Consider the following 13,449-nt stretch of genomic DNA (forward strand, 5'->3'; position numbering starts at 1 on the left):
TCCTGCTGCGAGTTCAGCCCTGGCACATGCAGTGCAAAGAGAGAAGTGAAACATGTTGTGATGTGGCAGCCTTCAAAAAACGTTGCTGTTGAAAGGTTTCATATACTGACTTACTACCAACGCCTGCTGCCAGATTTCTCGAGTATCCTAGTGCCTTCCAAGGCCATCATAGTCTTGGACATGTGTATGCAGTGTGTTCCACATTGTCTGTGTTCCCACACAGTATGAATAAATGCCGAGAGGCGGGGATGAGCTCTGCCCTACTTAACACTACTCTACTCTTTCACACTGTCCTGATGCCGTGGCCGATGAACCGTATGTTTATCACCCTGGCAGCAGTGCTCAAGCAAGGCTTCAGGCTGCCATTTGGTTCCTCAGGTATAATGATTCTACATGACTGAGCACTGTATTACTTGCTTGAGTTGTATAAGACAGACACTTAAGTGACAGTTACCCTATGCCTACAGAAATAACTAATGATAAATAGATTAAACAACATATGATAGCTGTGTAGTCGAACTTGCCACATGTAATAAGTTGTTAAAGAAAAAGTAGGAGGACATAATTGCATGATAAATGAACTGGATCGCACCTTTCTTCAATTCCTTTATGTAAACAGCTTATACACATTAATAGATGTACTCTCACCAGCCACTTTAATAGGAACACCTGTACAGTCATGCAGTTATCCAATAAGCCAGCACAATGCAAAAAATCCTACTGATTGAGAGCAAGAGCTTCAGTTAATGTTCACATCAGCACATTATTTGTATTTGTTTATTTTATTTATAAAAAAATTTTTTTTTGGGGGGGGGGGGGGTGTCGGGGGTAGATTTAATGCAGAAAGGTGAAAAACACAAAACATCCTGTCTTCATCAGTTCTGTGCACAGTACTGCCTTGTTAATGAGGAGAGGTCAGAGGAGACTGGTCAGACTGGTTCGAGATGACAGGACATCTACAGGACTCAAATAAGCGCTCTTTATAACCAGGGTGAGCAGAAAAGCATCCCAGCATGCACAACACATCAGATCTTAAGGTGGATGGGCTACAACAGAAAAGACCGCATCATGAGGCTATAGTGGGCACTGGACACTTTTTTTTTTTCTCCATTCAAACTGTCCAGTTTCTGTGAAATACTTCACCCAGTTAAGTAACAAATATGCCATGATAAAAGTCAGACATCACATTTTTTATTCCATTCTGCTGTTTGACAGGAACATTATCTGAAGCTGGGGTGCACGGTTAGCACGTTCGCCTCACACCTCCAGGGTCGGGGGTTCGATTCCCACCGTGGCCCTGTGTGTGCGGAGTTTGCATGTTCTCCCCGTGCTGCGGGGGTTTCCTCCCCTATGCATAGTTGGCTGATTGGCATGTCCAAAGTGTCCACAGTGTATGAATGGGTGTGTGAGTGTGTATGTGATTGTGTGCCCTGCGATGGATTGGCACCCTGTCCAGGGTGTACCCTGCCTTGTGCCCGATGCTCCCTAGGATAGGCTCCAGGTTCTCCGTGACCCTGAAAAGGATGAAGCGGTATAGAAGATGGATGGATTATCTGAAGCTCTTGACCTGTTTCTGCATGATTTTATGCAACTGCTGATTGACATTCCTAATAAAGTGGATGGTGGGTGTATAACCTTTAGACAACTTTTGAATACACTTGAGTAGATGGCAGGTAATGAATAGAGTATGACATTTACCACTGTAATAGTTTAGGTATTTATTTTCATGTTAACTTGGCTTCAAGTACAGTGCACACAATCAGTAACATGAGTATCTGATATAATGGTAACTAAAGGCACAACTCAGTCTTTGGTTGAACAGGAGTGTGTGGGAGAATAAATACACACATGGCCAAGAAAAAAAGCAAAAATCCTTTACCCTATTGTGTACATGTCAAAACTACTTCTGCCTGGGTCACACACTAGGGAATAATAATCAGGCCGATTTACCTCACCCGAACATCACAAGGGTTTCCTAATTTTAGGCTGGTCTAAAAGGATTATCTTTCAAGATTATCCTGTAGTGTGTAAAATCCAGATTCAGTCCCTTGATCTACTCACAGTTCAGTTGTGGCTGCCTGTTATTCAAAATGTTCAGCTACGACTGAAGTCCTGTAGTCTTGGTGCAAAACACAATCGATGTTATATGTGAAATACAGTTAACCAACACCAGAACTGTCTTCCCCAATGTTTAACTTGATCTGAAGTCACGCTCTCAGAAGAATTCTGAGAAAAATCATGATCCAGGAAAAAATCTGTCATTATTTTTGCAGTCTCGTATATATTTCAACAAGGGTTATGACTGTGTAAATCTTGTAGTGGCCCAGGCACAAGTACTCTATCGTTTTTCACTAGCAGTGTCTTTACATTAGTCGAGTGCAATTCATGCTCAGTACAGTTTACAGATAATAACACAGTCTCACAGAACTGTTTATACGTTATTTTATAACCAAATTCCACATACAATTATTACTATTAGAGGCCAATATGCATGTCTTGGCTTTATGACGTTGAACACCTCAAAAACAAATAAAATCACAATTAAAAGCTCAAACTGAGGTTGCTCTAGCTAACATGCAGTAATTGAGTTGCAGCTTACGCTGGATGTAAAGAACATAGTCACGAGTGCATATTCATGGTAGGTGATATGTAATGCTTGATTGGATACACTGTATGTAAACACCTGAGGCAGTTTCAGGTCTGCAGCATCAGAAGCTGTGCAACTGTTGGTCTCATTGCTGCTCGTTACTTATTGGTCTTCGATATCTCTGCTGCCTCCAGCATTTTCTGAAAATACAAAAAACAAGCAAAGTGTTAATACTGCAACTTATATTTAGGGTCAGATCTGACTGCAATCAAAGTGAGTTATTGCTCTTGTTAATGCATGCTGTGGAGGGTGGGGAGACCCAAATCTATATGAACACAGACTGAAGTAGGAGCTGAATATAGACGCTGCTATAAGTGGTGGAGTCTTTCACTATTTGGAGTAATGTGATCTTGAATGATTCACACTTTCGAGTGAAGGTGGTGGGAACAAGCACCAACAAGACTCACTTGCCATTTTGACACCTCCTTAAAACAGCAACTTTAAGGTGAAAATTTCAAAACACGCTCTTTACAAAGAGGAAACCAAAGCTGCAATGCACTGCACCTTATCAGCAAGTTAAATCTCCTCACTAGGCCTGGAGATTTTCAAGATGTAATTATTTTTAAATATACAGCCTTTCTTTCCATTAGAAACATGTCACAGAGTGGCACAGCCTAAGCTACAGTTAATCTATTAAGTCTGCTGCCTGTAAACCAGAGCAAATTAAAGCCTCAGCAAAGGAGTGTTATGTACAATTAACTTTTCAAGCCAGAAATGAGATCAATGCAGGCACATGCTGCTGACACGGTGGCTTTTACAGCGTTGTGTTCATTCTGGGTTTTGGCGGTTTCTCAAAGCACAACAGAGCGGTGATTAGAAGCAATGTTTCTACCACTGTGTTGCTGTTTTTCCAAAATATCAAAATGGGCTATTATCAGAATAGCTGTAAGGCACCTAGTCTGAGTTTGTGTCAGGTTAATGGACAAAATGATAGTCTACCTTTTAAACTAATACATTCCAATAGGAAAAATGGAACCTATCTTCAGAAGAAGGCAATTATACTTATTTTCATTTCCAGCCACTTCTCGTTCTACCCATGAAGCCAAAACGAATAATGAGTCATCTTATAAAATCCATTCCATTCCTCGAGCTTTACGTTAAAAAAAAAAATTCCATGGAAAACGTGCAGAAAGAACGATGGCAGAGGAATCCTAACCCAAAAGTCGTACCCGAGCTGCAGCAGAAGCTCCGTTTCCACGGCAGGATGTTTGCTGCTGATTATAGTATTGATTATGTGCAACAATAGTAGAGCAGCAGACAATAAGCAGCACAATGAATTAGATAGCACACACAGTATTGCAGATAATTAAGTCCTGAAAATAGATGGCTCAAACAATTGCCCTAGAATTAGCAAAAACCATGAGGGGGGGATATAAGCTAAAAGCATACCTAGGATGGGACAACTTTGAATATATTTTAATATTTGAATGTCAAAGCGTGGTGATGTTCTGATCTCTCTGGAAACAAGTTATAAAGGCAAACATCTGATGCTTTAATACAAAAAAAGAAATCACAGATTAATATAGATCAAAACTGCCTTGCAAAGTATGTCTGTATTAAAATGATTTAACCTTTAGTTCACTGTGTAAATTAGTACAGTGATCTGTATATTCCAACAGTACCAGAGCCAACTCTCCCTGAATGCATTTCTGATGCAATTTTTTTATCTATATATATATATATATATATATATATATATATACATATATATATACATACACACACACACACACATCTTCTCTATTTACATCAAGCAAATACCACCCCGTGGTTCATTATTTTCTTACAAGAGCACATCCTGAAGTGTTTTATTTATCAACTTGCCAACACTAACTTTTTATTTAATAAAGAATGACATGTCCTACTTTTTTTTTTTTTTTTATCTGTTTATATCCACTGTATCCATTTACACTTGTATAGTTCACATTTACATAAAGTTACAAAGTGTTGGGGAACATCCTCAAAATAAGTTAGTTCTTGTTATTACTTACAATGGTGCTTGAAAGGTTGTGAACCTTTGAAATTTGCTATATATCTGCATAAGTATAGCACACAAGTCATTCTACTAAAGAATATTTAAAGAAGAATAAAGTTAATGTTTTGGAATGGCCAAGTCAAAGTCCTGACCTTAATCTAATAGAAATGATGTTGAAGGATCTGAAGCAAGCAGTTCATGTGAGGAAACCCACCAACATCCCAGAGCTGAAGCTGTTCTGTACTGAGGAATGGGCTAAAATTCCTCCAAGCCCATGTGCAGGACTGATCAACAATTACCGGAAACACCAGATACGGTTAGCAAAGGTTTTCTACTAAAGTATCTACTTTTGCCACTCGCATATATATAATATTGGATCATTTTCCTCAATAAATAAACGATATTTAAATATGAAGTCTAATATTTTTGTCTCATTTGTTTAATTGGGGTCTCTTTATCGCTGTCAAAATCTGATAATGTATTAAGTCATATTAATGCAGATATAGAAAATGTCAAGCACCACTGTATGTTATAGTAACTATAAAGTCATTCCCTCAGCAGCATCTTTTTTCTGCTCTCAAAGTTAATAAGCCAAAAAACGCAGACAAAAAAAAGACAAAAGAAATGAACAGTTTTACACATTTCAAAAAATAACCCATTTAGAGAAATGCCATAAAATTGCAGAAATGCCTTAAATTTAATCAATTACTGAATACAAACCCTTTTTTTTTTTTTTTGCTTATTCACTTCTCCTGTAGTTCAAGCACTATTAAGGCCCTACAATGTTCTGATCGTGATAGAGCAACTCCAATACTATAATGTAGCCTACAATATTTGTCCTGTCATTAGCATCACTGTCCCTGACCTAGAACACCAACAACACAGCTCCTGTGGTGTGTTAAATGTCATGGCACAAACAGTGTTTATCGAGTCTGCTGTAAAAGTGTACTTACAGCTGGGCAGCAATTTCCGCCCGTGAATCCACTGTCATGATTCATTTCACTCTCAATCAGTCAGGACAGCACCACTGGCTTTGTTTCCCATCAAAGGATAGTGAAGCACACATCTACTGCCTGAGGCCTGACAGCATGCTTTAGATGATGACGTTTTACTTGGTCCGTTTTCAGTAACACTGGCTAGACGGCGAGGCTAAAGAGCATACGCTTTCTGACAAACTGCATGGTACCCCTGACCTGATGTGCCCTGCTTTTCCCCACTCTACATCCCTGACGTACGGTGGTACTAGACGACACGCTGTCCCAATTTGTTCCAAATTTCAGAACGATAGATCTGAAACTGAAAAGCACCTTCAAACCAGTGTGACTCCGGGATGACTGCTGATTTACGTCGTTGCACTGAATTGACCAATAAATGGCATAACATTTTGAGATTTCTAGCGTTGAATTGTCGAGGAAATAATACACAAGTGCTGAAAATGTGTTTTCACCCTGTGACAGAAGCAAACAAATCATGTGACAAGTCATCTGGCTTAAAGAAGCTGATGTTATTGGAGCAATCAGCCATCATTGGTGCTACATTATTAACTTTCCACAGCAAGGCGGGAAGCTATTCACACACAATTCCCCAGTGATGAAAGAGTTCAGTAGACATCATCAGCTTCTATTCAGCACCTTCAGCACTGTGCACTTTGTCTTTAACAATATCCTGCTGTGTGTTTGTGTTGACACAGAGCATCATAGGGGTTTTTATCATGAAATGAAATTCCATGCACTGGAAAAATCGAGAGCACTACATAGAACATTATTACAGGGAACACAATTAGTTTTTTGGAACCTGTCTCTTTAAGGTTTCCAACAAAAGACAGGAATTGGCACTTTTCAGTGTCTCTGTAACATGACGAGCTGCTTCAAGAGAGGAAACAAAATAGAGGCTGGTGAGAGAACTGTTTATAGCTGCTATGATGTAACAGGAATGAACCTGTTTCATGGAAGTACCAAAACATTAATAAAACCTGTAAATAGACAAAGTACAATATGTCCTGTTTAATTAATAAGACATAGTAAGCGTTGGTAAATTGCTGTGGTATCACTTTGGACTAAAACGCTTTACACTTTTGTGGTAACGGCATCACACCACGCTGTCACTGATCATTTCCCTATGAAACAGCATGCACAGTCATCGTTTCATTACTTACTTAAAGCGCACCTATTCTGGTTTTGAAACATGCCTATTTTGTTTTTAAAGTCTCATACAATAAATTTACATGCAAACACTTTAATGTGCTCATAAGTTAAACTGCAGCATTACTTTTTGTCCCCCCCCCCAGAGTCACAAACGACTCGTTCAATGATTCGTTCTAAACTCCTCCTTTCAGAGAGCATACTCTGCTCTGATTGGTCAGATGTCTCAGTCTGTTGTGATTGGTCTACCGCTGTCAGTGTGTTTCAAAAAGAAAACGCCCACTACCATAATGACTTTCAGCTCCGTCTGTCAGCGAGCAGTGATGAAGACCAGAGGCGGGGCTTTTTGTTACAAACCTACGTAGGTTAATACAGGAAGTAAGTCTGGAATCACTAAGGACTCGTTTCAGCTGTTCAGAATAGCTTCCTTCTTTTGGGAATCAATAACTCCGTTTGTCGTGCGCTTTTAGAAACGTTGCAGACTTTTTACATTCACAAACAGCTCTAACACACTACATGAAAGGTATTATTTGAAAAACGATAATAGGTGCACTTTAAAACATCATCACATGCCTAAATAAGATGCTATGGAGTATAAATGTGAAGCATTTATACTGTAGGCTCATGTCACATGCAAACATAAAGAGACTTCCTAAAATAAAAAAGCACTTGTGCCTACATGATCTAAAAGCCTCCTTTGTCCTTGTTTTTGATTCCCTAGAGTGCATTTTAAGAATTGGTAAGCAGACTTTGATCGATTTCTACAGGAATCAAGGAAGCATCGATCAGAGCTTTGAAATGCATCCATTATTTGTCCACTCTTGGGGTGCTTTGTGGGTTTTAAAATGTGAACACTGGTTACTTTCTACTATGATTTTGACAATGCTACCAAATGGCAGCCCATTTTGCACAGATCTAGTCGCAGCACTAGGCTGCTGGAAACTTTTTAATTACAGTTCAAGTTATGCAAATACAGCTCCTTATTTGTAACTAAGTTGGGCTTGAAGTAAAATTTGACATGTAGAGCAATGTTCGTGGGCATGATGAGTCTGTAGGATGCTCAGGAAATGTTTGCTTTCTATTTCTGTTCATCAGTCATAAAGAACGATTTAGCACAAGCACATGGGACTCGATGCGAGAAAGAAAGCTGTCATATTAAACACTGAGGCTATATCAAAACGAGAGTCAATACAGCCAGTGTGGGGATACTTCAGTCTTATATCACTAAATCTACACTATGGGCTCTAAGGCAAAACCACAGTGTATTAGCATGTGCTGTAACTTAAGTATCAGACTGAGAAAGTCAGCACTGCCTAACAAGGCTTTGTCCTGGAGCTCACCTTCAAGTGGCAGGTTGCTTTCCAATGCTGGCTGTGAACGGGGGATTTCCACTGCTCCTGTCAGTGTTTGCTATTTTCAGCTTTCCCTTCGACTCCAGAGGACCTGTCCCCCACCACCCCAACCCCCCTGCAGACAGCCGTCTATTACAAGCTGCTGAACACGTGGAAAACAGCTGGACTCAACAGCCACATGCTGCTTCTTTATAGTTAAATGCTAAGTTGCACATAATCCTAAGCTTAGCACTAATAATATTGAGTCAGAGCACCAATCATCCTCCCTGAATGAACCCTCAGTCCTGAATCACTAACTCCAATTAAAAGTCGTAATCAAATACTGCAGGGCAATTCTGGATAATGTGACCAGAGGTCTATGAGAAGGTTTTATACGCTCTCTCCTACTAATGGCCACGGCCAAGAATTTGCAATACTGTTAAGTTTGCACTTTAAATGCTCGCAGCCGGCTCTGCTGAGACTATTAGCTCGTGTCCATCATCGTGATAAAGCAGCACAAGAAGCAGAGCTGGAGCCAGAGTTGGCGAAAGAAAAGGAGCGCAAAAGGGAAACTTGGAAATATCACATCCTCCATCATCCTGAAATATAATCAATATATTCAATAAGTAGTTTACAACCTGCTACTCTGTGTAAATTAAAACAAATGTTAGCCACATGAAGCTCAGGCAGAGTGCCTTCTACAGCAGTCACACCTTTCTTCCTTTCTGCTCGAAAAAAAAAAAAAGAAGCTATTTCCTTTTGTTTGTGTTTACACCACCATCTCTCCACTGACCACCTCAAGTACTGCGTCAGGCCCTTGTGCTGTTTATATTCCACTTTCTGTTTTTTCCACTAAAGTAATCAGGTCACAGTGCTTATTCAGGGCTCATCCCGGAGACGGATGTGGGTTTATCTGGGCTCAAACTGGACAGATGAACTGTACATCTATCTGTCCACAAGAACTCAATATTACAAAGACTGTGGCATACGGAAAAACTTTTTTTTTTCTAAATGCTAAATAGAACTGTATGTGAGATTATCACTGTCAATTACATACTGGAAAGATATTACAGGTACAGGTAATAATGCCAAACAACAACAACAACATCTGAGGAACTGCATTAGTAATAATATGACTTCTCCATCATGATGATGATGATGATGAGCATCCAGACCCATTATGATCATTAGTTTCAGAATAACTCAAGCCTCTCATGATTAATGAGTTTTATTGATTAATATGATTATTTATTAATATTATTAGCAAGTCCTTTTGTTAAAAACATTACAGTCAGTAACTGCATTATGTGTTTCAACACATTAACCTACATCACGCTTGTAGAAAAAGAACCACAGCACCACACATCTGCTGTGACTGAGAGGGCCTGGAGTAGAGATTAGAGTTTGGCAGCTGTTCATGTCCATTAATTGGCATGCACCGTGCAGCCGCCAAAATCAGACTTACCGGGCGAGAGCCTTCTGCACAAATCCAAAGAGAGATAGTTGTAATGTGGCACATTTCAGTAAGCACAGCATAACTGTATATATGAAACTTTTTTCACATTACACGTTTATGTTGACGCGATGTTAATTATGCTAACAAGCTGTGTATATTTTTACACATTAGTATTCTGTCTTGGGCTAGAGCTTGTTTTTAAAGCGTGGTCATATGAATTCCGTGCACCTGCCACAAATCCAGCTCTACGAAGTGAGCATACAGGAGGCATTTTTCCACTGTGGAAAAGAAATCATTCTCCCAGAAAGGATCTGAACGTTATATGTTTATGAACATGAGCCAGTGTAGCATGCATACCTGCACACCCATGTGTACCTGCAGTATTTCTGTATTCAAGGTGATAAACATCTGCCAAAGATTAGGCTCATTATAAAACGTTTACACAAACACACACACACTGAAATGTCTGTTGTGTGTTTCAGTATACATGTTCTCAATGGATCAGTTGGTGGTTTGGGATCGTTGCTTTTCTCCTTGTCTGCAGCACCTGTGCATTACTGAACCTTATGCACTGCTGACACAATGTCAACAATGTGTACACTAATATATGCCCTGGAGGGATAATCATAGATTTCTAAGCTACTTGGAGGATATACCGAGCTATCGATCTCTCACTCTCATGCTCTAGCACACTGCAAAAAAGTCATTTCAAGAAAGTTTAAAAAAAACCAAAACAAAACAAAAAAAAACTTGTTTCTGGGGAAAAGAGTCTTATTTTTTGTGTAAAAAGAAAACTAATCTTGTCAAGCATTCATTTTGCATTAGAAAATGAATCACATTTTTAAAAAATATATCTAACTTTGTCTTAATAAGATATTCCAGCTAATATTGAGCAATATTTAACCAGTAACAAGCTACAACAATTGTCTGCATAATATAACAGCAGATGAACAAGATGGTTTTCCTTATTTTAAGTTTAAGACCACAGCTGTGTGTCGTGGTTATGCTGAAATCCACACTGAACTACATTACCCATCAGCCTCAGCATGTCACGTGACCATGTCACATGTCCCACTGATCACTCACACCTGTTCTGTGTTACCCCTAATAAGCACCATATAGAAGTTCTCATTTTCCATCAACTATTTGTCAAGCTTTTGTTGTTGTCGTGTTCCCACGTCACATAGTCTGCATGTTTTTGCCTTGTGTCCGCTGTTACGTTTATGGTGCTTGTTTTCACAGTTTTGGTTGTTTACTTTGCACTTTATTCAATAAAAATCTCCACTGGCATCCACCACCTTCTTTCAATCCCGGACACTTTCCCTATTTCAATAAAATGCTAAAAATGGCAATGCTTTTAGTGCCTTCATTTAAGACAAAGTCACTTATCTTTATTATTCTGTTTGAAGAAATTGTCTAATTGTAAGCTTTTGTTTTGTTAATCATTAATCTTCGATTAAGGGATAAATTCTTAAAGTCAGCTCAATCAAGAGACCAAAATACTCATTTGAAGTAAGTCTATCTTGAATAACTGAGTTTTCATTGCTTGTAATAAGCACAACATGCTTTAATTTGGCCATTTTTGTCTAGTTTTAAGATCCAATAGCATTTTTAGTGATTAGATATTTATGATATTTTCAAGAATTCTTACCCAGTCAGTTTTGCTTACCCCATTGGCATATTGTGTTTTTTTTTTTTTTTGGCTTGATTTTAGTACACTTTAACTAGAGTTAAGTCTTACTTGTTTCAAGAAAGGCATTTTTTGCAGTGCACACACACTTACCTTTTTCTTCAGAGCTTCCAGAGACTCAAACTCCAGCTTGGCAAGCTTGATCTGAATGTGCTTGGGCACGTCTGGAATAATGAAGGCCAGGATAAACTTGAAAGCCAGGAGGATATGCTGCAATTAGGAACAGAGCAGGAAATATGTCTTTATCCAGGTAATCACATTCAAAAATATTCTCACTTTCAGCTTTTCAACTTCACCAAAGTCTCTTATTTATACACACAACATGCACATTTGATGCATTCTATGATGCATTCTATGTGATGCATTCTATGTTTTCTGTGTGAACGTACCGCATGTCCTAATCTGCATTAAATTGTGATAAATGATCTACTCCAGCTTATCAGTAGCAAACTCTGTACTGTCAAGTAGTTGAAAGGTGAATAACGCTAGGTAAATTTACTGAGAGATGGGTACAAATACCGAGAGCGAACGTACTTCCAGCAGAGTAAACAAGTGTCCATGCTGGATGATGTTTTAAATCAGGGGTGTCAAAATTATTTTTCCCAGCCACATCAGCATTTTTGTGAGTCCTTCACAGGACATAATACAATGTTATTCCCTTTTTAACGTATTATTTATTCTATGATTTAACACCAATAACCTAGGCTCTGAATGTAGAATGTTCCCAGAAAAAAGGAAATGCTAACACAAATTTTTCAACTGTATTATATATTTAAAAAATGATAGTACCAGTACCATAAACATGATCACCTAATGGTGCATAAATAGGGCATGGCGGCCTAGTGGTTAGTACGTTTGCTTCACACATCCAGGGTTGGGGGGGTCGATTCCCGCCTCTGCCCTGTGTGTATGGACTTTGCATGTTCTCCCGGTGTTTTGGGGGTTTCCTCAGAGTACTCAGGTTTCCTCCCCAAGTCCAAAGACACACGATGTAGGCTGACTGTCATTTCCAAATTGTCCGTAGTGTGTGCATGTGTGTAATTGTGCCCTGCAAAGGGTTGGCACCCCATCCAGGGTGTCCCCCGCCTTGTGCCCCGAGTCCCCTGGGATAGGCTCCAGTCCCCCCACGACCCTGTGTAGGATAAGCGGTACGGAAAATGGATGGATTTTATATGTGGAATGTTATACTACATTATAACATTAATAAAGACATTTACGAAGAACTCACACAGGATTATCTCTCTCAAAAAGATACACGTCTCTCTACTGAAGACCAACACCCGACGCAATTCAATATTTTTTAACACTGACTTCATTCATAAGAAGAGGGGCATTGAGTTCAACCAGCATTTCCTCCCTGTGAGATACGACTCCATGTAAAGTGGCATAGACAGAACGTGGGCTGTGGGGACTCACAGACTGAATTAAACAGGCCATGTGTTTGACGCCCCGGTATTAAATGCTCTGTGTGATCAGAACACATGTTCCAAAGGTGTATACATTTAGGAGCGCACCAGCTCTCTCACAGTTTTACAGGGATTTTGATGTGAATGAGAAAATGGCAGCAACTGGGTGCCACACATACGCTCTCATAAAAGCACTCAAATGGGGAATTTATACTGAACAGGGAATTTACTGAAGTATATGTGTGTCACTGAGGTCACAGGCTCTGTGAGACATCTGAATGAATTCATTCCAGTTGTAGATTCAAAATGCTAATATGTACTTTTTTTTTTATAAAGTAATCTGATTGAAAAAGTTGGCATTATTAAACAGATTATCCAGACAGAAAGGTCAATCAGACTGATCTCACAAAAGTGGCAGGTAAAATGGAGAAAAGGTTCAAATAGATCACATCACACAACAGGCTTAGCCTCCAAAATGGAGGAAAGAACTCCAAAGTGGAAGACGAAGAAGAAGAAGAAAAAAAAGCAATGCAGATGTCTGTGCAAAAGCCCTAAGCTTCAGTTTAACATTCACCAAAAGGAAACGGTTTCCACTTAAAGAAACAAAGGAGCATTTGATTACGTTGTGTGTGCGATATCTTTTCAACGATTCTGTATGTGACTGTGATAATGTATTCCTGAGCTCAAGTGAACTGTATGCATTTCCATTTCCAGAGAATGAGGAAGCACAGGGTCAGCTACGCTTCAGCAACTCCAGAGCAACTTGGGCCAAGGCCAGGAAGGCAGCAGAACAATATTATCAG

At 39.4% G+C, this 13,449-nt stretch overlaps 1 protein-coding gene across 2 annotated transcripts in view; it reads right to left on the reverse strand.

Annotated features, from left to right (window-relative positions):
* Positions 1–1,374: 1,374 nt before the first annotated feature.
* The window catches only part of ano10a (anoctamin 10a), a 30,482-nt gene continuing 18,407 nt past the window's right edge, over positions 1,375–13,449 (reverse strand). The window contains exons 13-15 of one of the 2 annotated variants that reach the window (XR_008386530.1): positions 11,334–11,450; positions 2,684–2,787; positions 1,375–1,514 (exon numbers count right to left, since the gene is read on the reverse strand). Coding sequence is in view for 1 of the 2 variants with exons in the window: in XM_053630577.1 (XP_053486552.1) it covers positions 2,746–2,787; positions 11,334–11,450 (159 nt within the window). In the remaining variant the exon portion in view is untranslated. Of the gene's footprint in view, positions 1,515–1,705; positions 2,788–11,333; positions 11,451–13,449 lie in introns of those variants that run through there. The other variant, XM_053630577.1, reaches the window with a different exon arrangement.

This window comes from Ictalurus furcatus, chromosome 1 (assembly GCF_023375685.1).
Source record: "Ictalurus furcatus strain D&B chromosome 1, Billie_1.0, whole genome shotgun sequence".
Classification (NCBI taxonomy): Eukaryota; Metazoa; Chordata; class Actinopteri; order Siluriformes; family Ictaluridae; genus Ictalurus; species Ictalurus furcatus.